This window comes from Hemiscyllium ocellatum, chromosome 37 (assembly GCF_020745735.1).
Source record: "Hemiscyllium ocellatum isolate sHemOce1 chromosome 37, sHemOce1.pat.X.cur, whole genome shotgun sequence".
Taxonomy (NCBI): Eukaryota; Metazoa; Chordata; class Chondrichthyes; order Orectolobiformes; family Hemiscylliidae; genus Hemiscyllium; species Hemiscyllium ocellatum.
In genome coordinates, this window is record NC_083437.1 from 38,355,482 (window position 1) to 38,377,058 (window position 21,577).

Consider the following 21,577-nt stretch of genomic DNA (forward strand, 5'->3'; position numbering starts at 1 on the left):
GCTCTGCTAACTCCAAACTCTACAATGTCCCCTAGCCTCTCTTTCAAATAGCAGATCTGCAAGTAAACTCAAAATCTCTTCCTGAATCAAATCTTTCCACTCTTTTCATTTCCTTTCCTCTATGACCATCCTTAAAACTTAATTCTCACAAGTAGTGTTCCCATAATCTGTCTCTGTACAGATTTCTGCCTTGTTAACTACATGTGACGCAACTAGGGAGTATTTCCAATAGCAAATTGAGTATATAGTAGTTATGTGCTCACTATATAAACGTGAGTAGGTGTTAACTAGCACAGAAGCAACCATAAATGATTCTGGTGAAGAACAGACGTAAGAATAATAAAGAGACATCATCATGCAGGAACTGACACACATGCAACTTCAATGTCAATTTCTTCTAATGGACAAGAGTCCTGAAAACTGATCTAGTAACATTAGTTTCAGTGAACTAATAAATACTATTCTAGAAAATATACCTTTAGCAACAAGAGAAAGATTAATTTGGACTACAAATAATCCAAGTTTTTTAATACATATTTATGGGCATGTATGTAACTCCATCACTACGCCTGGCAGTCTCTAATCCAGCCACTTAAGAGTGTATCCACCCTCTCCCCACTTTGCAAGTGCAGAAAGCTTTGGGTCCCAAGGATGACCAGAGTACTACTATAAATTAACTGACTAAAGATTAGACTTACAGTGTGGAAACAGGCCCTTCGGCCCAACAAGTCCACACCGACCCACCGAAGCGCAACCCACCCATACCCCTACATTTACCCCTTACCTAACACTACGGGCAATTTAGCTTGGCCAATTCACCTGACCCGCACATCTTTGTGACTGTGGGAGGAAACCGGAGCACCCAGAGGAAACCCACGCAGACACGGGGAGAACGTGCAAACTCCACACAGTCAGTCGCCTGAGTCGGGAATTGAACCCGGGTCTGCAGGCGCTGTGAGGCAGCAGTGCTAACCACTGTGCCACCGTGTCGCCCCCTAAACTGGACAGTCTATCTGCAATGGCACACTTCCTGCGATCTATCAAACCAGAATTACTCTCCCAGTTAAAGATCCATTTACAGTGTTATCTGGAACAGAGTGAGCAGAATCCCTAGCCCAATAATAGGTCCATATTTCAAATTCTATTAATGTGCCAGGCTGGCTAATCAGTTATAAAAGAGCATCCTGGGGTACTACATGTGATCTTACTGGTTCAGGTAGTAGATTACGAAGTCTTCCTTGGGCATTAGACGATTGGCGAGCACAGATTTCAGCCTAAACATAAAAAGAACATCTTGATGTAAAAATTTGCATATCAAAGTAAAATGCTGCAGATGTCGGAAATCTGAAATAAAAACATAAAATGGTGGAAATACACAGCGGTTTGGTACTATCTGAGGAAAAAGAAACCAAGTTAATATTACAGATTGAAGATCTTTCAATTTTCATCAAAATAGTTATAACCAATGGCTATTAACATGCTATAAAAAGTTAGCATGCTTCTCGCTTCATAAACATTGCCTGACCAGTTAAGCATTTCCAGCATTTGCCAACCAGAGGTCAGTTGGTAGCTGATTAGTTCAGGCTGTTGTATGAGTCAGAAGGTTGTGGGTTCAAGTCCATTTCAAGACTGGAGTGCAAAAAATAGAACTGACACTCCGGTACATTATTGATGGAGTGCTGCATTGTACAACTACCATATTTTTGAGATTAAATGGAGGCCCTTCTGCCGTCGGATGGACAGAAAAGACAGCACAGCATTTTAATTTCAAAAAAACTGAAAGTTATTGACAGTGACAAAATCAGATGATTAGACCTTGCTTAACTCATTGTTTACGTTTTCCATTTATGTGGAAAACTGGCTACACTGTTTCTGACAATAGCGATCGCATCTGGAATAAGGTGGTGGACCTCGCAGCATGGGTTGGTGATTGGGACTTTGATGTTGTGGCCATTTCAGAGACATAGATAGAGCAGGGACAGGAATGGTTGTTGCAGGTTCTGGGGTTTAGATGTTTCATTAAGAACACGGAAGGTGGTAAAAGAGGGTAGGTGTGGCATTGTTAGTCAAGGACAGTATTAAAGTGGCGTAAAGGACGTTTGATAAGGATTCATTTACTGAGGTAGCATGGGCTGAGGTTAGGAACAGGAAAGGGGAGGTCAGAAAAGAAGATGTCACCCTGTTGAGAGTTTTCAATAGGCCTCCCAAAAGTTCCAGAGAAATCGAGGAAAGGATCGCAAAGATGATTCTGGATAGGAGCAAAAATAACAGGGTAGGTGGTACGGGGGAACTTTTACTTTCCAAATATTGACTAGAAACACTATAGTTCGAGTACTTTAGATGGGTCAGTTTTTGTCCAATGTGTGCAGGAGGGTTTCCTGACATCATGTAGATAGGCCAACAAGAGGCATGCCACACTGGATTTGGTACTGGGTAATAAACCAGGCCAGCTGTTAGATTTGGAGGTAGGTGAGCACTTTGGAGATAGTGACCACAATTCAATTACGTTTACTTTAGTGATGGAAAGGGATAGGCATATACTGCAGGGCAAGAGTTATAGCTGGGAGAAAGGCTATTATGATGCGATTAAGCAAGATTTAGGATGCATAGGATGGGGAAGGAAACTGCAGAGGATGAGCACAAGTGAAATGTGGAGCTTGTTCAAGGAATAGCTACGGCGTATCCTTGATAAGTATGTACCTGTTAGGCAGGGAGGAAGTGATCAAGCGAGGGAACCGTGGTTTACTAAACAAGTTGAATCTCTTGTCAAGAGGAAGAAGGAGACTTATGTGGACATGAAGGCTCAGTTTAGGGTGCTTGAGAGTTACAAGTTAGCCAGGAAGGACCTAAAGAGAGTCAAGAGGGGCCAGTAGAGTACACAAGAAGCCTTTGGCAGGTAGGATCAAGAAAGACCTAAAGCTTTCAATTGGTATGTCAGGAATAAAAGAATGACTAGAGTAAAATTAGGGCCAGTCAAGGACAGTAGTGGGAAGTTGTGCATGGAGTCCAAGGAGATAGGGGAGATGCTAAATGAATATATTTCATCAGTACTCACACTGGAAAAAGACAACATTGTTGATGAGAATACTGAGATATAGGGTCTTAGACTAGATAGAATTGAGGCTCATAAGGAGGTGTTGTTAGCAATTCTGGAAAGAATGAAAATAGATAAGTCCCCTGGGGCCAAGTGCTAGGGTTCTCTAGGAAGCTAGGGAGATGACTGCAGAGCCTTTAGCTTTGATCTTTAAGTCGTCATTGTCTACAGGAACAGTGCCAGAAGACTGCAGGATAGCAAATGTTGTCTCCTTGTTCAAGAAGGCGAGTCGAGACAATCCTGCTAATTACAGACTAGAGAGCCTTACTTTGGTTGCATGTAAAGTGTTGGAAAGGGTGATAAGAGATAGGATTTATATTCATCTAGAAACGAATAATTTGACTAGCGATAGTCAACATGGTTTTGAGAAGGGTATGTCGTGCCTCACAAACCTTGCTGAGTTCTGTGAGAAGGTGACCAAATGGGTGGATGAGGGTAACGTGGTTGTTGTGGTGCATATGGATTTCAGTAAGGCATTTGATAAGGTCCCCACTGTTGGCTATTGCAGAAAATATGGAGGCATATGATTAAGGGTGATTTTAGCAGTTTGGATTAGAAATTGGCTAGCTGTAAGACGACAGAGGGTGGTGGTTGATGGGAAATTCCATCCTGGAGTTCAGTTACTAGTGGTGTCCTGCAAGGATCTGTTTTGGGGCCATTGCTGTTTGTCATTTTTATAAATGACCTGGATGAGGGCGTAGAACAATGGATTAGTAAATTTGCGGATGGCGCGAAGATCAGTGTAGTTGTGGACAATGCGGAAGGATGTTGCAGATTATAGAGGGGCATAGATAAGTTGCACAGTTGGGCAGAGAGGTGGCAAATGGAATTTAATGTGGAAAAGTGTGAGGTGATTTACTTTGGAAGGAGTAACAGGAATGCAGAGTACTGGGCTAATGGTAAAATTCTTGGTAGTGTGGATGAGCAGAGATATCTCGGCGCCCGTGCACACAGATCCCTGAAAGTTGCCAGCCAGGTTGATAGGATTGTTAAGAAAGCATACTGTGTGTTAGCTTTTATTGTTAGAGGGATTGAGTTTCTGAGCCATGACGTCATGTTGCAACTGTACAAAATTCTGGTGCGGCTATGCTTGGAGTATTATGTACAGTTCTGGTTGTCAGATTATCAGAAGGATTTGGAAGCTTTGGAGAGGGTGCAGAGAAGATTTACCAGGATGTTGCCTGGTATGGAGAGAAGCTCTTAGGAGGAAAGGCTGAGGGGCTTGAGATTGTTTTGGTTAGAGAGAAGAAGGTTGAGAGGTGACTTAATAGAGACATACATGATGGATTAGATAGAGGATCAGATCAGTGGATTAGATTGGGAAGACAGTGAATGCCTTTTTCCTCGGATGGTGATGGCTAGTACAAGGGGACGTAACTTTAAGTTGAAGGCTGATAGATACAGGACAGATGTCAGAGGTCTGTTCTTTACTCAGAGAGTAGTAAGGGCATGGAACATACTGCCTGCAACAGTAGTTGACTCACCAACTTTAAGAGTATTTGAATGGTCATTGGATAAACATATGGATGATAATGGAATAGTGTAGGCAAGATGTGCTTTAGATTGGTTTCACAGATCGTGCAACATCGAAGGCCAAAGGGCCTGTACTGCACTGTTACGTTCTATGTTATGATCGTAAAGCATTTTGAGATCCCATGTGTATACAGGAGACATGATATTAATGCCATGGCTTTTTGTTTCCACTTGACATTTATTTTGCTGATACAGAAAGATCTTCAACAACATAATTTGTTTATGGTCATTTAAATACAGACACAGTCTAAACTTTAGCTTCAACAACAAAACAATCCTTGACATTTTTTTTTAAGAAGCAACATCAAAAAGCAGCTTCTACAAACGTCCAAATGATAAGCTGCCCCAATATTATGCCATTACAAATGGGGACTACCATTAGTTCATTCAGATTTCTATGCAAGCTATCACCCAAATCAAATTAGAATTTATATCTTCAAGATACATGAAGCACATAGCTTCTTTGATAATGTTTTGGTACATGCATATTAAATTTAAAATTTCTTCCTGTATCAATTATGGGTGTATACATTTAACTTTATTAAGTGAATCTGTTACTGTGTTTTGGCTGGAATGCTTAATGATTTTCTTAATGCATTTGTCTTGCGCATCCGAAAATGGATTGCTTTCTCAACATTCAATTACACCAGTTTAATTATTGGTTTACACAGCACTTTGTGCATCTTTTCATGGCTAGTATTCCCACGCACAGCATTATATTTGTTCTTGTGTGTTTTTCTACGTGGTTTTCACTTACTTCCCAAAATAAAACATGGCTATTAACAAAGGTAATTCAAAATATAAACATTAGCCATTATTTAGCTTGTGAGCCTATTTCACTTGATGACAATAAGTAAAACATTTATTTTAAATACAGTAACTCTGTGTTACTCGGGCTAAAGCTCAGAACCAAAACATATATGGACAAAGCACAGGGGTATTAAAGGAATTTAAAGGAAAAGCCGAAAATTCACTGCTGACTGTTGTTGCATGGGGGAAAAAAATTCTATGACATATAAAACCAAAATACTCAAAAAGAAAATAAGACTATCCTTAAATAAACTGGATTCCCTCATACTTATCAACTGCTAGATGTGTGTTGCAGCAAAGAAAACAATTTCCCATAACACACAACAGTTAAGTATTGAAAAACACATTCACAGACACAACCAAATGAGCAAAATGGGAGCATGTATGCAAGGAGTATACTGGCCATGATGACAAATCAGACTCACCCATTTTTTTGTTTAGTATCTTTGAACTTAAACAATTAGAGAATAAATCCAAAGGGTTAAGATTTTGCCAAATTTTGAGGCAATGGAAGAATGTCAAATGAAACGAATGGGATTCCTTGAGATTTGAATGAAGGCTTAAAGCTATGATTCATGGGAAATGTCAGACTAGTTACATGAAGCAAAAGGACATATAGGGGAGGAAGTACAAATCCTTTGCAAAGCATACTTTTCTGCTATTGTCATAGGTTGTGTAAATACTGCACAAAGGCACTTCAAATTTAGCAAAATGAACTAAGGTAGACAGACAGTAAAACACAATGTAAACACTCTTTCTTCCCCTGAATATTTATATAGCAATAGCATTCACATAATAACATCTGACAGTCTAAGCAATACAAAATAACAGACAAAATATGTGTGACTTGTGATGTCTTCCTTTCAAGTAATTATACCATAGGCTTATGTATAGCAATTATAATTAAAGCACTTGGTGAGTTCATTCTCTCCAGTTTTGGGAAGCATACGAGATAAGGGCTCTATGAGGACTCTTATAGCCTAGTACTATTGTCCCTGCCTCTGAGCCATGAGGCCCAGGTTCACATTCCACCTGCTCGAGATGCAATGTAATAACAAGTTGTTTTGAAAATACCTATAAGGTAATGACAGTAAAGTAACTCCAAAAATGAAGTAACATTAAGAGATACATATTTCATGAACAAGTAAACATGAGTAAGAGAACACAATGCTGAAATTACATTTTCTCTGCAGACTTTCTTTCACATTGAAAAGGTTAATAGTATTTGGGCAAAATTCCCAAGTGTTTTCCTGTGCTAAACAAGCTGAGGGATGTCAACAAAACTCCAGTCTTTAGTTCATACTCATTTAGCTAACTTCAGTAAAGTTATCAATAAAGTGACAAATTGCCCCAGCTTTGCTAGGCTGCAATTGGAGTAAATGGGAGACAATACAATCAGCTTGGATTTTGTTACTGACCGTCGTACAGTAACTTGGCATTATTGAATTGGAATGAGCTGAGCTATGAAAGACTATGAATTAGCCTTACACTCATTGTCAGAGTCCACATTAAGAATGGCCACTTGCATGGTGTACAAAAGGGCAGCAAGTGCCTGTTGAACTGAGACCACCTTTGAACAAAATAGAAGACTGAAGAGAAAACAATATGAAACTAATATTTATGGTTTATACAAGTTTAACCATCACAAATCATTTTTATCTTGGAATATTTCCAATGAAGTTGCATTGCTGGCTTTACACAGCACCAAAAAAGAAATGGGCACTCTCTCATAGAAGTTCAAATTGTTTGTTGGTCCACTTATTTAATTTTACTTGTTGCAAGTCTAAAGGCAATTGCTTTTCTAGGGACTATACATCAAACAGATTACAGTACTCTCACAAAATATGCAAACTGCAACAAGCAGAGCTTGCACTAAATTAACAATTGTGCTCAATTTAAGCAGCAAACTTGTTCCTTTCACTCAGTGACGACTATATTTTCCAAAACTTTAATGAGCACAGAGTTTCACTTGTTTTTTGCTGCTTTTGACATGAATTACTGTCATGGGAGAAATGTTTCATGAACTTGCCAGGGATGCCAGGACTCTACAAATTGACTGGTTAAAAAAGTGTGAAAATCACGTTCGTAACTTTTATTGAGCCAACACACATTTTAGGCACATCCATTTAGCAAGACAATTATATCTTTAAATTAGCACTGCCAATAGATGCTGCAATACATTTTATTTGGAAAGATTGCAAACATAAAAATCAAAGAAATCATGAAATCTGAATTTAAAATTTAAATTCTATACACCCCACCCTTTGACATTGTTCTACCATTTACAAAATATTGTCTCCAAAGGCAGTGCGGATACAGATACCCGCAATCATTAAGTAGTTCATCCAAATACTCCGTCTTTATGCCTGGCTCAGAGCAACAGCAGTAAAATACCCAACTGTGCCTATACCCAATGTCCACATTATCCAGTGGAGGTCACTGGACAACTTTCAGTTTGGCATGTAATGACAGGAAGCATATAAGGGGAGAAAATTTATACATTCAAAAATACCTTGATTGTCTATGTATATTTCAGTGACATCACACTAAATTTTTGCTATAAATTCTGTGTTTTAGGATCGAGTCCTCCACTATCACCTGATGAAGGTGCGACGCACTGTAAGCTAGTGTGCTTCCAATTAAACCTGTTGGACTATAACCTGGTGTGTGTTTTTTTAAACTTTGTACACCCCAATCCAACACCGGCATCTCCACATCAGACCAAGAGCACTTTTACCAGAGCTCTAGAAACATGTCAATGCTATTGCATCAATGCAGGGGAGTAGCTTGTATGAGGGCAGACTTCAAGCCATAAAGGACAAAGAAACATGAGAAGAAATGTATATTAATAAGGGTAGATGACAGTTATTATTAGTAAAGATTGCAAAAATTTAGCATGATGGATGATTGCAGAAATCATCCACAAAGCAGTCACAATGTCATTAGAAGCTACAGAGATAGAAATTACAAGGGTGCAATTTTATAAATTGCACCCTAAATATAAACCTGTTCAAGCAGAAAGCTTACAAGAATAGATCATGCTAAATTATGTTAAAATGGGACTAATCATGAAGTTAAGCCAACCCACACTGCTTTTGTTCATCGCCCATTCAGTTCCAAGCAGCATTCCAAAAAAAAGACATCAGCCAGCTGCCTTAGTCAGAAGATATGACAGTTGTAGGTGGAGGCACAGAAATATAATAATCTGGTAAAGCACATCTAAGTGCCAAATTGCTAAGTAGATGTTCACACAGACATCTACAATGAACTTTCTTTAAATGAGTCATTTTTTAAAGTCGAACAATTTTCCCACCAACTATAACATTATGTTTAAATATTTTAAACTTTTGAAACAATTAATCTGGACAATCATTTGCAATATTTCAAGCAGAATGCATTTTAATTTGAACACGAATTTTAACATGAATCCAACGCTGCTTCTGTGAGAACTAAATTATTCTCGAGTAAACTATACTCTCAGGATTAAGAGACTCATTCTCAACAAATCAGTGGTAAACACATGTGATGAATAAGAGAAATACTCATAATCTATTTGTGGAATGTGGGCATCGCTGACTGGACCAGCGATTATTGGCTATTCCTGGTTGCCCTTGAGGTGGTGATAGTGAGCTGACTTCTTGAAACAGTGCAATTCTTTTGGTGTAGGGACACCCACAATGCCTTTAGGGAGGGAGTCCCAGGATTTTAGCTGAGTGACCATGAAGGAAATACGATGGTAAATGGCTGGGAGGGGAACTTGCAGGTGACAGTGTTCATATGTAACTGCTGCCTTTGTTCTTCTTGATGGAATTAGAAAGTGCTGTCGTATGAAGCATTGGTGATTTTCTGCAGTACATCTTGAAGATGGTACACACTGATATTGCTGAGTAGAAGGAGAAAGTGAGGACTGCAGATGTTGGGGATCAGAACTGAAAATGTGTTACTGGAAAAATGCAGCAAGTCAGGCAGCATCCAAGGAGCAGGAGAATCGACGTTTCGGGCATGAGTCCTTCTTCAGGAAGAAGGGCTCATGCCCGAAACGTCGATTCTCCTGCTCCTTGGATGCTGCCTGACCTGCTGCGCTTTTCCAGTAACACATTTTCAGCTCATTGCTGAGTGTTAGTTGAGCAAGGAGTAAATGTTTGTGGATGTGATGTAAATCAAGGGAGCTGCTTTGTCCTGAATGACATTAAGCTGCTTGAGTGCTGTGGGAGATATAATCTACCAGGCAAGTATGGAACATTGCACTGCATTTGTGCCTTATAGACGGCAGACAAGTTTTGGGGGATCATGAGCAGCATTCTCTCTACTTTCTTTCCAACTGCATGGGCCTCCAAGGCCTGTGTGTGGCAGCAATTTCTGGAACTGGACAATCAATACTGCAATTAGCATGCATGCTGTTTGTTGTGCCTGGAACCTTGGAGCATTTGTGTACAACTGAGATAGAACAGGTGGTGAGTAACTTGCTGCAAGACTCCTAAGAATCTGACCTGTTCTTGTAGCTGTAGTATTTATATAGAGTCATAGAGATGAACAGCACGGAAACAGACCCTTTGGTCCAACTTATCTGTGCCAACCAGATATCCTAAACTAATCCAGTCTCATTTTCCAGCACTTGGCCCAAATCTTTCTACACCTTCCTATTCATGTACCCATTCAGATGCCTTTTAAATGTTGTAACTGTACCAATCATCGCCACTTCCTCTGGCAGCTCATTCTATTTACACACCATCCTCGACATGAAAAGGTTCCCCTTCAGATCCCTTTTAAAGTATCAGCCCCCAACCTTTTCAGCCACTCCCTACAGCTCAAATCCTCCAAACCTGACAAAATTCTTGCAAATCTTTTCTGAACCCTTTCAAGGTTTGCAACATTCTTCCGATAGGAGGGAGATCAGAATTGCACACAATGCTCCAAAAGTGGCCTAACCAATGTCATGTATAGCTGTAACATGACCTCCCAACTCCTATCCTCAATGCACTGACCAATAAGGTAAAACATAGTAAACGCCTTCATCATTATCATATCTACCTGGGACTCTACGTTTAAGGAACAATGAACCTTTTTATTCAGCAAAACTCCCACAGGACCTTACCATTAAGTGTCTAAGTCTGCTCTGATTTGCCTTTCCAAAATGCAGCACCTCACCTTTACCGAAATTAAACTCCAAATGCCACTCCTCAGCCCTACTCCACAAATTCTAGGAATGCCATTGAAAGTCAAGGGCTGATGGCTAGATTTATTCTTAAAATGAGACAGCCATTCTCCGGCACTTTGGTGGCTTGCTTGCTACTTCTTAACAAGTAATTGATTGCACGATCACAATACAGCAACCTCATTCAATGGTTCAATTAAGGATTTGTAAAGATGGTTTTTCCAACTTTATTTTTCCAACTATTACTACCAAATGTCTAGGTATTACTATGCTCTGTTTAATGAAGGAAGTCCAAATGATTTATGATTGTGACATTAAATTCTACCAAGTGATAATTAATTGTTGACCACAAAGTACAACAGTTAAATAAGATAGTAACATAGTAAGTTAAAATATTTTTCAAAACAATTTAGTTTGTTTAATGGAGGTTAATAATGTCAAAGAATTCTTAATGTTCTACAGTATTAATATGGATTGGCTGATCTTTCAAGATAAGTGCACAGATTGTTCAGTTGCACAGGTCTATTTTGAGGACACAGATGGGTCTACCTTTGTGAGACCTGATCTACTGCAGTTGTAAAATCTGCTCAGTTTCATCCTGAGCCACAGCAACTGTAATTTAGATGTTCTCAAGGGTGATATTAGTATATCAGTTCACACAATTCCTAACAAATCAATACCAAGGCTTCCCTGGATAGCATCTTCTACGCCACTTTTTCCCGTGAATATGTGAAAGGATCCTCGGAATGAGGCAGCTCATGAGCTTCAATTCCTGAAAACTAAAGTTGCCCTACAAGCTAAACAAAAAAAATTACAATCTTTCAAGCCAAATATCATGCACAAGATTGACTTTTGCAAAGTATATATATGACAATGCAGCTTAACAAAAATAAACATTTCCCCCATGGATACAGAACAAATATAAATCGAATCCCTATTGCACAGCTCTGATTGCATTTCTCTGTTAAACTATGGGTAAGCTCCAGATTACGGATTTTTGGGATAAAACTAGAGATGGAATGGAAATTGTATATAAGGGTCACAATTTCTGTCAGCTTTCTCTTCTTAATAAAGAAATTTTTCAAAGACATTAATGCCAGCAGCAATAATATTAGGAGTACATTCTCGCCTCTACCACAGCTGATATTTAAATGCCAACTTCCCCTCCTGACTGCCAACTTCAATGTAGGCTCCCAAAGCTGATTTAATTTTGGAGACAGCAGGAGGAAGGAGGTTTAAAAATCAGCAATTGCCGCCAGGGCTAGAGTCAGGAGGGACAGCTGCCATTTAAATATCATTGCATAGCAGGAATGCTACAAAAATAAGAAACAAAGAAAAAAGCTTATTTAGAGTTTTAGTTGTAATGAAGGGAAATATTTTCTGGATAAAAGCTTTGTGTTGTTGACTCCTTCTACAAGGGTCATGAAATTTGTAGTGAAGTTTTCAGATAGGCTATGATAGAATTACTTTATTACATCAGCGTGTTTGGTATGACCAAATTAATACTTAAATTTTGAAGTGCACGGATATAAAACTTCAAAATAACCGAACCATGAAGTCCAGTGGCAAACAATACAAGACCTCCCATTTAGGGTTTTTACATATATATGGTAAGATCTTTACTGAGCTGGGTGCAGGGCAAGATGACTTCTATATATAAGCATTTGTGCCTATACAGCAAATGCAACTTTTTCTTCCATTCTTCCATGGTATTTGGGAATCATTGGTTGGGCCAACACTGATTGACCACTTGAGAAGGTGGCAATTAGCGGACTTCTTGAACCGCTACAGTTCATTTGTTCTAAGGGAGCATAAGTGCTATAATGGAGAGAGCTCCGGGATTTTGGCCCAGCAACACTGATGAATCGGGAGACATATTTCAAAGTCAGAATGGTGCATGGCTTTGAGATGGAATTTACAGTGGTGGTGTCCCATGTATCTGTTACTCTTGTCCTTTTAGATGGAAATGTTCATGGGTTTGGAAGATGCTGCTTTGCTGAATTTCTGCATTGCATTTTGTAGATACGACAGTACTGCTACTGAACATACCTGAGTCTCAAGCATAATAAAATCTCAAAGGCTGCAATAATACCTTACGTACGTAAAGGACAAAACATGTAGGTAACACTTCACTAGATTAAAAATTAACTGGAACCCTTGCTTAGAGATGCAAACAAAGGCTTATCTCAATTTTATCTGAAAGCAGGGTGAAAACGGCAAAGGTGCAGGGCATGTACTTTCAGCAAAGGGGGAAGAGAAGATGACCATTTATATTTCACCTTATCAATATTTTCAAAATTTAAAGTGTTTTACATATTGGGAAAGGCAGGGACTCTTTTGACTTAGTCAAATGATCACGGTAACCATTTTGCACACAATCAACCCTATAAATTATCAACATGTTTTCATAGTACTTGTTCAGAATGGAATGCTGGCCAAAAGAAAAAAAAGAGAACCTGCAGACAAGGCCTGGGTATAATATCTCAAAGATCTTCATCCCCAGAATTTTGAAGTGCCCCATTGTACAAAGAATCAGATATCAGAAATTATTAAACTGTCTTTATGTTAAAAGAAAGCTAATTGATTTTATTAATCAGTGTACTTTGACTGCTGTTTTCCAATTCTACATAGCAACATGATAATTTACTTTCAATGCCTTCCGACAAATTACAGGCCCTTTTTAATATTAGAGTCAAAGGTCAGTTGTTACCTTTCTTAAGTTTTAAATTTAATCAAGTTCACAATCTAGGTACAGTCTGGGGAAGCAACTGTTATTCCAAAAACATCTTACTTCCTTTAGAAACTCACCAACATTTATTTTTTAATGCTAATAGGAATAGCATTACAATCAGATGACATTTGGCCTATCACTTCAGCGCTGATACTAGCATTCCAACTGAGATCTCCGTTCCCATATTCTTGTCACTTTCCACATGCTATTTTAAATTCATGTTTTTCAAATATTAATAGAATTCCTCTTTAACTCAGTTGCAGTCTGTGATCAATAATATCCCATATTGCATTAACATAGCATAAAAAGCAACTTCTTCACTGTCCATCTTCACTCTTGTGATAATACAAAGATTATTTATCTTCAATATGCAAAACTGTGAAAGCATTCATTCACAATTTGCCCACACCAACAAATCTGGAAATTAGCCCACTTAGCCTTCTTTCTTCTGTAAAGATTCATTAGCTTTATTTTTTCTGTAATTTTGATTGTGGACTGAAATGGGAAAGAACAGCTTTAAAAACCAAGGATCATTGAAGGATTGCTGTACTTAAAAAAGTAATGTGTCACCCCTTCTAAGTTCTGCCGACACCGCTGCTTCTTCAAGCAGTAGTGGAAATATGGTTACAGACTAGCTGGAACCAGGGGCTATGTATGAATGAAACTTCAGCCAGTATTATTTGGTTGATTGTTCTATGAACAAGTGATCAGTTATTGATGACCAAGGCCTTCTGCCTTCCAACAACTAAGGGACTGGCTCCCAGGTAGCTGAGCAGCTTGGGACTGTGAATATTTGGGAAAAGCCATTTCTGCAAGGGCAGCTACTGCCTTTTTTTTCCCTCCACAGTAAAAACCACCTTAAGCCCAAAGAAAGCCAATTTAACGTTCCCTCAGCAGTTGGTGAAAACAACCAGCAAGCCAGGGACTTTATAAGCATGAATCAGCCATCCTGTACCACAAGTGTCTCAGTGGTTAGCACTGCTGCCTCACAACACCAAGGTTCTAGATTAGTGGTGCTGGAAGAGCACAGCAGTTCAGGCAGCATCCAACGAGCAGCGAAATCGACGTTTCGGGCAAAAGCCCTTCAGGACTTTTGCCCGAAACGTCGATTTCGCTGCTCGTTGGATGCTGCCTGAACTGCTGTGCTCTTCCAGCACCACTGATCTAGAATCTGGTTTCCAGCATCTGCAGTCATTGATTTTACCTCACAACACCAAGGACCTGGGTTCAATTCCACCCTCGGGTGACTACCTTTGGAGTTGCACGTTCTCCCTGTGTCTGCGTGGGCTTCCTCCCACAGTCTAAAGATGTGCATGTTAGGTGGATTTGCCATGTTAAATTGACCACAGCATCCAGGGATTTATAAGTTAGGTGGGATATTCAAGGGTTACAGGGATAGAGTAGGGGGTAAGTCTGGGTGGATTCAATGGTCTACTTCCGCACTGTAGGGATTCCATGATTCTTTACTTTTTGCAAAGAAGTGAAAATATCTGAAGAAGAATCGAGGTGAAGCACATCTTGACAAGCCAAAAGGACCACCTCAGTATACCTTTTGAACAAGGACCATTTAACTGTCTTCCGAACCTTTTCCTCTGCCCATGACATGCATGCTTCTTTTTATCTCCTCGTGTGCACGTTGATGGGAGGTTGAAAGGAGGTTAGGGCTTTAACCAGTAGAGTCATACAGGAGAAGGTGAGGACTGCAGATATTGCACACAGTCAAAAGTGTGGCGCTGGAAAAGCACAGCCAGTGAGGCAGCATCTGAGGAGCAGGAGAATCGATGTTTCGGGCATATGTCAACAATCCATATTGTTTATCAGTATGTGGAATCTATTTATTCATAATGAACTGCAATAATTATAAAGTACAGAAACCTGGGCTATGATTTGCCAACCTAGATTGCAAAGACCAGTTTATACTCCTGAGATGGAAAAGCTCCACTTCGCCATTGTCAAATATAGATATAAGGGGAGGCTTAAAACTAAAAGAAAGGACTTACCAAAGTGCAAAGAGAAAGCACTGATCCTGCTGAGTGGGAAAGACTTAAAACCAGCAATGGGCCACAAAGCAACTTATAAAGAACAACTAAAAGGGATTATGAAAATAAACTTGCCAGAGACATCAAAATCGACAAAAAGAAATTTTATAGTCAAAAAGGGAACATTGGAGTAATGTTGGCCCCCTCAAGACTAAAAATGACTGAAAGAGATATTAGGAGAAAGTGAGGACTGCAGATGCTGGAGATCAGAGCTGAAAAATGTGTTGCTGGAAAATACAGCAGGTCAGGCAGCATCCAAGGAACAGGAGAATCGACGTTTCGGGCATAAGCCCTTCTTCAGGATTCCTGCACTTTTCCAGCAACACATTTTTCAGCTTTGTAAGAAATATTGTCAATGACTATGGGGAAATGGCAGTTATGTTGAATACTTACTTTGCCTCAATACTTACTGTAGAAAAGGAGGATACCTTGCAGGAAGTTCCAAGGTAATTAATTGTGGATCAGGAACAGGGGACGAATAAAGTTAACGTAAATAAAACTTCAGTAATGAGGAAATTAATGGAATTAAACAAAGACGAATCTCCTAGGAAATTGGTTGAGTGGCAGGTGACAAAAAGTAGGAAGAATGGGTATGCACTCAAATTACAAGATGTGACCACAGTGTCCCACAAGGATCTATGTTAGGGCCTCAATTATTCATAATATTTATTAACAACTCTGATAATGGCACAGAAAACCATATATCCAAATTTTCTGATGACAAAAGTTAGGCATGTAGATGATAACAAAAAGTTACAAAGGAGTATTTATCGACGAAGCGAATAGGCAGAACTGTGGCAAATGAAGTTTAACGTCAGCAAATATGAGAATATCTGTTTTTGACCAAAAATGAATCGGTCAGATTACTTTCTAGATGATATGAAGTTAAATCCAGTGGTATCTCAGACACTTGGGGGTTCAGATGCATTGATCTTTAAAAACCACAACAGGTACAGAAAATAATCAAGAAAGCTAAAAGTACAGTGCTATGAGCTAGTGAGGGCAGGAATAGGAGGATAGAGCAGATAAATGCATAGCTGAGGAGCTGGTGTATGGGAGAAGGATTCACATTTTTGGAACATTGGAATCTCTTTTGGGGTAGAAGTGATCTGTACAAGGAGGACGGATTGCACCTAAATTGGAAGTGAACTAATATACTGGCAGGGAAATTTGCTAAAACTGCCTGGGAGGATTTAAACTAGTAAGGTGGGGGGGGAACCAAGGGAGATAGTGAGGAAAGAGAGCAATCTGAAACGGGTACAGCTGAGAACAGAAGTGAGTCAAACAGTCAGGGCAGGCAGGGATAAGGTAGGACTAATAAATTGAACTGCATTTATTTCAATGCAAGGGGCCTAACAGTGAAGGCAGATGAACTCAGGGCATGGTTAGGAACATGGTACTGGGATATCATAGCAATTACGGAAACATGGCTCAAGGATGGGCAGGACTGGCAGCTGAATGTTCCAGGATACAAATGCTACAGGAAGGATAGAAAGGGAGGCAAAAGAGGAGGGGAAGTGGCATTTTTGATAAGGGATAGGAACACAGCTGTGCTGAGGGAGGATATTCCCAGAAATACATCCAGGGAAGTTATTTGGGTGGAACTGAGAAATAAGAAAAGGATGGTCACCTTATTGTGATTGTATTATAGACCCCCCAATAGTCAGAGGGAAATTGAGAAACAAACTTGTAAGGAGATCTCAGCTATCGTAAGAATAATAGGGTAGTTATGGTAGGGAATTTTAACTTTCCAAACATCGACTGGGACTGCCATAGTGTTAAAGCTTCAGATGGAGAGGAATTTCTTAAGTGTGTATAAGACAATTTTCTGATTCAGTGGGGGAGCACTTTGGGGCCAGTGACCATAATTCTATTCGTTTTAAAATCATGATGGAAAAGGATAGACCAGTTCTAAAAGTTGAATTTCTAAATTGGAGAAAGGCCAATTTTGACGATATTAGGCAAGAACTTTCAAAAGCTGATTGGAGGCAGATGTTCACAGGTAAAGGGACGGCTGGAAAATGGGAAGCCTTCAGAAATGAGATAACAAGAATCCAGAGGAAGTATATTCCTGTCAGGGTGAAAGGGAATGCTGGATGACTAAAGAAATTGAGGGTTTGGTTAAGAAAAAGGAACAAGTAAAAGTTCAAGTACAGAGAGGATAGATCGAGTGAATCCTTAGAAGAATATAAAGAAAGTAGGAGTATTCTAAAGAGGGAAATCAGGAGGGCAAAACGGGCACATGAGATAGCTTTGGCAAATAGAATTAAGGAGAATCCAAAGGGCTTTTACAAATATATTAAGGACAAAAGGGTAACTAGGGAGAGAATAGGGCCCCTCAAAGAAAAGCAAGGCAGCCTTTGTGTGTAGCTACAGAAAATGGGGGAGTTACTAAATGAATATTTTACATCAGTATTTACTGTGGAAAATGATATAGAAGGTATAGACTGTAAGGAAATAGATGGTGACATCTTGCAAAATGTCCAGATTACAGAAGAAGGAAGTGCTGGATGTCTTGAAATGGTTAAAGGTAGATAAATTCCCAGGACCTGACCAGGTGTACCCGTGAACTCCGTGGGAAGCTAGAGAAGTGATTGCTGGGCCTCTTGCTGAGATATTTGTATCATCGATAGTCACAGGTGAGGTGCTGGAAGACTGGAAGCTGGCAAACGTGGTGCCACTGTTTAAGAAGGGTGGTAAGGACAAGCCAGGGAACTATAGACCAGTAAGCCTGACCACGGTGGTGAGCAAGTTGTTGGAAGGAATCCTGAGGGACAGGATGTACATGTATTTGGAAAGGCAAGGACTGATTCGGGATAGTTAACATAGCTTTGTGGATGTGAAATCATGTCTCACAAAATTGATTGAGCTTTTTGATGAAGTAACAAAGAAGGTTGATGAGGGCAGATCTATATGGACTTCAGTAAGACGTTCAACAAGGTTCCCCATGGGAGACTGATTAGCAAGGTTAGATCTCACGGAATACAGGGAGAACTAGCCATTTGAATACAGAACTGGCTCAAAGGTAGAAGACAGAGGGTGGTGGTGAAGAGTTGTTTTTCAGACTCGAGGCCTGTGACCAGTGGAATGCCACAAGGATTGGTGCTTGGCCCTCTACTTTTTGTCATTTACATAAATGATTTGGGTGCACGCAAACGAGGTCCAGTTAGTAAGTTTGCAGATGACACCAAAATTGGAGCAGAGGGTTACCTCAGATTACAACAGGATCTGGACCAAATGGCCAATGGGCTGAGAAGTGGCAGATGGAGTTTAATTCAGATAAATGGGAGGTGCTGCATTTTGGGAAAGCAAACCTTAGCAGGACTTATTCACTTAATGGTACACCTAGGGAGTTTTGCTGAACAAAGAGACCTTGGAGTGCAGGTTCATAGCTCCTTGAAAGTGGAGTCGCAGGTAGATAGGATAGTGAAGGCAGTGTTTGGTATGCTTTCCTTTATTGGTCAGAGTATTGAGTACAGGCGTTGGGAGGTCATGTTGCGGCTGTACAGGACATTGGTTAGGCCATTGTTGGAATATTGCATGCAATTCTGGTCTCCTTCCTATCGGAAAGATGTTGTGAAACTTGAAAGGGTTCAGAAAAGATTTGCAAGGATGTTGCCAGGGTTGGACGATCTGAGTACAGGGAGAGGCTGGACAGGCTGGGGCTGTCCTTATAGAGGTTTACAAAATTATGAGGGGCATGGATAGGATAAATAGACAAAGTCTTTTTCCTGGGGTCGTGGAGTCCAGAACTAGAGGGCATAGGTTTAGGGTGAGAGGGGAAAGATATAAAAGAGACCTAAGGGGCAACTTTTTCACGCAGAGGGTGGTATGTGTATGGAATGAGCTGCCAGAGGAAGTAATGGAAGCTGGTACAATTGCAACATTTAAGAAGCATTTGGATGGGTATATGAATAGGAAGGGTTTGGAGGGATATGGGCTGGGCGCTGGCAGGTGGGCCTAGATTGGGTTGGGATATCTGGTTGGCATGGACGGGTTGGACCGAAGGGTCTGTTTCCATGCTGTACATGTCTATGACTCTAAACATGTAACTCTATCAGTTAAAGCCCTAAATCCCTCCAACCTCCCACCTACACACATACAGACAGGCAAGAGGCAAAAAAAAGCATAGGTTGATGGGCAGAGAGAAAGATTGTGTTGACAGCTCAGCAGTCCCTGAGGTTCACCAAGGTGGTCCTTTTGGTTTGTCGGAATGCCCTTTTTACCTAGTGGATTGGAGTACAAGGGTACAGAAGTTATGCTGCAGTCATGCAAAACCCTGGTTAGACCCCAATTGGAGTAGTAAGCAGATCTGGGCACCATACCTTAGGAAGGATATCTTGGTCTTGGAGGCAGTGCAATGTAAGTCAACAAGAATGAGATCTGGACTTGAAGAGTCAAGTTTGAGGAGAAATTATATAAATTACAAACAAAAACAGATGTTGCTGGAAAAGTTCTGCAGGCCTGGCAGCATCTGTGAAGAGAAATCAAAAGTTAACGTTTCAGATCCAGTGACCCTTCCTTAGGTCACTGGACCCGAAAAGTTAACGTTGATTTCTCTTCACAGATCCTGCTAGGCCTGCTGAGCTTTTCCAGCAACTTGTTTTTGTTTCTGATTGGCAGCATCCACAATTCTTTCATTTTATATAATATAAATGATGCCCGCTTTCTCTAAGTTTAAAGGTTCAGGTAAAACGTGACGTCTTCAGGACATTAATAGGAAAAAGACAGGGTAGATAAAGATTAACTATTTTGACTGTGTGGGGACTCGAATTTAGGAGCATAGTCTGAGAACTTGGGCCAGAAATTCAAAAGAGGTGTGAGGAAGCAGTTATGCACACAAAGCATGGTAGATGGCTGGAGCTCTCTTCCACAAACTTAGTGGATACAGGATCAGTTATTAATTTTAAATCTGAGATAGATGATAGCTTTGCATAACAAAACATTAAGGGATTATGAACCAAAAGGCCACAGATCAGCCACAATCTCTTTGCATAGTGAAAGAGGCTCAAGAAGCTGAAAGGCCAACTCCAGTTCCTATGTTCCTATAAAGGCAGGCAGACTGGGGAATTTTGCATTCTTTTTAAAATCTAACTTTTGTGACTCTCCAGGAATAACAAGGTTCAATTCCCAGAGCTCTACCCCAGTGACGTACAATACTTGCACTAAAAAAAATTCCAACTTTTCAGCCTTTCATATATATAACCTATTATACCTAATAGCATTCAAACGAATCTTCACTACACAGGTTCCATAGTTCTAATACTCTTCCTATCATGCAGTTTAGAACACACTGTTTCAGACAAGATTCAAGTGTGTCTTATTCAAGTTCAATTTCACTTTTTTTTTATTTTTGTACTCATTATCCAGACATTCAAAATCCAAAATCATATATACCATGCCAGTAGAACCAGAGTAATGCTAATACTCGGGAAATTCGTGAAATACATAGCAATGGCAAGTTTCACCAGGAGAACCTGTGGCAGACTCCAGGAAAGGAAACGGCTTCCAGGAAAGTAGCTGGTAATCTCTATTACTTTCCTGATGACTGCTCGAGATGATGAAAACTGCTGGCTGAAGACACTAAAACAGATTATAACGTGCAAACTGAAGGCTTTCAAACCTTTCCAAAACAGCTGTTTAAAGAAAAATCCTGAAGATGTGCTACATTAAGCACCACTGGCGCATTACCTACACTTCCTATGGTATGCACTGACCTTTTCTCCAAAGCACTTATCTTAAAATCCTCATCTTACGGGCTCAGACCATTAGCTCTGCATTTTCCTCCGACTTTATCTTCTAACACCCCACTGGCCCTAAATCACCTCCAATGCCTTTGCACCTTCTCTCTATACCAACCTTCAATTTATAGCACTGAACACCATAGCTGTAAAACTTAATTTTTCTAAGGCACTGATGTGCGTAATTTTGAAGTGCAAATGCATTCCAATTGCTAGCTGTGTAACTTCATAATACCACAAATCTTAGTTAACAACAGTAACCTCAAATACGCGCAGCTGGCCATTACAAAAGAGCAAATATAAAACATGATTAATTAAATGTATATCAGAATTAGCATCTCTCTCATTCTTTCCCCCACCAAATATCACCACACTTTTTCATTATGGATTTGCCTGCATAACTGTCTGGTAATACCTCCTCCACATTTGCAAAACAAAAAATTCTGATGGAGGCAAGAGGTATGCAGAAAGAAG

The 21,577-nt window shown here is 39.9% G+C and overlaps 1 protein-coding gene across 5 annotated transcripts in view; it reads right to left on the reverse strand.

Annotated features, from left to right (window-relative positions):
* Window positions 1-21,577, reverse strand: part of rerea (arginine-glutamic acid dipeptide (RE) repeats a) — a 575,418-nt gene that overhangs the window by 342,420 nt on the left and 211,421 nt on the right. For 3 of the 5 annotated variants that reach the window (XM_060851825.1, XM_060851823.1, XM_060851824.1), the window contains exon 4: window positions 1,209-1,274. The exons of the other annotated variants lie outside the window; for them this stretch is intronic. In XM_060851825.1, coding sequence (XP_060707808.1) covers window positions 1,209-1,274 — 66 coding nt within the window. The remainder of the gene's footprint in view (window positions 1-1,208; window positions 1,275-21,577) is intronic. 5 annotated transcript variants of the gene reach the window in all.